Source organism: Petaurus breviceps, unplaced genomic scaffold, assembly GCF_028583685.1.
Source record: "Petaurus breviceps papuanus isolate PSGF00001 unplaced genomic scaffold, PetGlider_PUasm1.0 90763, whole genome shotgun sequence".
NCBI classification, from domain to species: Eukaryota; Metazoa; Chordata; class Mammalia; order Diprotodontia; family Petauridae; genus Petaurus; species Petaurus breviceps.
In genome coordinates this window covers 7,450,187-7,452,407 of record NW_027187340.1, presented here as the reverse complement: position 1 = coordinate 7,452,407, position 2,221 = coordinate 7,450,187, and the positions used below count along the sequence as shown (strand labels likewise).

The 2,221-nt window shown below is 37.1% G+C and overlaps 1 protein-coding gene across 50 annotated transcripts in view; it reads left to right on the top strand.

Moving 5' to 3' along the window:
* The window catches only part of TTN (titin), a 324,829-nt gene that overhangs the window by 179,435 nt on the left and 143,173 nt on the right, over positions 1 to 2,221 (top strand). For 42 of the 50 annotated variants that reach the window (XM_069068526.1, XM_069068527.1, XM_069068543.1 and 39 more), the window contains 7 exons: positions 72 to 155; positions 654 to 737; positions 848 to 931; positions 1,423 to 1,506; positions 1,657 to 1,740; positions 1,856 to 1,933; positions 2,058 to 2,141. In XM_069068526.1, the coding sequence (XP_068924627.1) occupies positions 72 to 155; positions 654 to 737; positions 848 to 931; positions 1,423 to 1,506; positions 1,657 to 1,740; positions 1,856 to 1,933; positions 2,058 to 2,141 (582 nt within the window). The remainder of the gene's footprint in view (positions 1 to 71; positions 156 to 653; positions 738 to 847; positions 932 to 1,422; positions 1,507 to 1,656; positions 1,741 to 1,855; positions 1,934 to 2,057; positions 2,142 to 2,221) is intronic. The other 8 variants (XM_069068535.1, XM_069068513.1, XM_069068554.1 and 5 more) reach the window with 6 other exon arrangements.

The following is a 2,221-nucleotide window of genomic DNA, read 5'->3' as shown; positions in this document are numbered from 1 at the left end:
CTAAAAGAGGGATGTCTTGTCTTCTGCTCTTGGAAACACTGTGATGTGTAAAAATACTAATATCTTTAAAGTGCCAGAAGCACCCCAAGAAGTTATCCCTGAAAAGAAAATATCTGTGGCTGTTCCTAAAAAGCCAGAAGCCCCACCTGCTAAAGGTATAGGTGACTTCTAGAATAATTCTAAAAGAGGGGTGTCTTGTATGATGTTTGAAAATACTAATATCTTTAAAGTACCTGAAGTATCCCCAAGAAGTTATCACTGAAAAAAATTATCCGAGGCTATCCCCCAAAAGTTAGAAGCCCCATCTGCTAAAAGTATAGATCACTACTGAACTAATTTTTCTTGTCTTCTGTTTTTGAAATTATTTTGATGTTTCTATTAATCTTCATAGCCCCTACATATAAAAATACTAATATCTTTAAAGTGACTGAGGTGCTCCAAGAAATTATTCCTGAAAAGATAATCCTGAGATTGCCCCCCAAAAGTCAGAAATCCCACCACCTAAATGTATATATTGCCACCCTTTAAATTGTGGGAGGAGATGGGGGAAAACTTTTCTGGCCTACAAAAATTAATTTTTGCTGTATAAATATGATTTATATTTGTACTGATCCTGGTAACTCCAAAACATAAAAATACTAATATCTTCAAAGTTCCAGAAACTCCCAAAAAGATTGTCCCCGAAAAGGAAATAGCTGTGTCTATTCCCCCAAAACCAGAGGCCCCACCTGCTAAAGGTATATGTTACTACTTAGAGGAAAATATTTGTCTTCTGTTATAAAAACTATTTTGATGTTTCTGTTGAAATATATAACCCTTAAGTATAAAAATACTAATATCTTTAAAGTGCCTGAAGCTCCCAAAGAAGTCGTCCCAGAAAAGAAGGTGCCTGTGGCCGTCCCCAAAAAACCAGAAGCACCACCAGCTAAAGGTATATCTCACCAGTGACGTCATTCTGAAGAACAACATCTTTTCTGCCCCTGAAAATGACTATTGGATACCCCTAAGCATAAAAATACTAATATCTTTAAAGTTCCCAAAACTCTCCCAAGAAGTTGTCCCTAAAAAGAAAGTACATGTGTCTATTTCCCCAAAATCTAGCAGTCCTTCCAGCTAAAGGTATTTATTCCCACTGCTCTGATTATGGGGGGGAAGTATATCAGGCTTTAGAGCTAGAATATCATTGAGTCCAACCCCTTCGTTTTATAGTTGAGAAAAATGATCTAGAGAGGAAAGACAATTTTCTTGGGGTCACAAAGGTAGTCAATAGCAGAATCAGGATTTGAACCCAGAATTTGAACTGTTTCCAAACCCAACACACTTTCCACGATATGATGCAGCTGCTAGGTAATTAGGTACACTAATATTTTTCCACTTGTCTTGATAACTCCTAAGTTAAAAAAAAATCTAATATCTTTAAAGTGCCTGAACCACCTAAAGAGGTTGTCCCAGAAAAGAGAGTGCCTGTAACTGCTCCCCCAGAGCCAGAGGTCCCACCAACTAAAGGTATATATTATTATCTATCTCATGCCATGGGGGAGTTGGGAAACAGAACACTTCTACACTTGAAATTTATCTTTGCAGTGAAAATAGATTTACTGAAAACCAGTTTCCCTTTCTTAGTTTCTAAATGTAAAAATACTAATATCTTTAAAGTGCCTGAAGCACCCAAAGAGACTGTCCTTGAAAACAAAGTGCCTGTGACTGTCCCCAAAAAAACAGAGGTGCCACCAGTCAAAGGTATATGTTGCCATTGTACTAATTCTGGAGAAGCTTATGCCATCTCTTTAAAATATTTTGGTGTTCCTACTGATTTTCATAGCGCCTAATTAGAAAATCACTAATATCTTTAAAGTGCCTGAACCTCCGAAAGAAGTTGTCCCTGAAAAGAAAGTGACTGTTCCCAAAAAAACAGAAGTTCCACCTGCTAAAGGTATTTATGTACATTCATCTGCTTCAGAAAGATCTACGCTTAAAAACATTTTCATGCTTCACTCTTTGATGTTTTATGTTTGTCTTCACCATTTCTAAATGTAAAAACACTAATATCTTCAAAGTGCCTGAACCTCCCAAAGAAGTCATCTCTGAAAAGAAAGTGCCTGTGCCTGTCCCCAAAAAGCCAGAAGCACCTCCTGCTAAAGGTATCAGTCATTCTGAATGAGGAATGTCTCACTTTCTCTTATTGGGGGGATAAAAATGTGTGTTTCTAGTGAATGTTGTA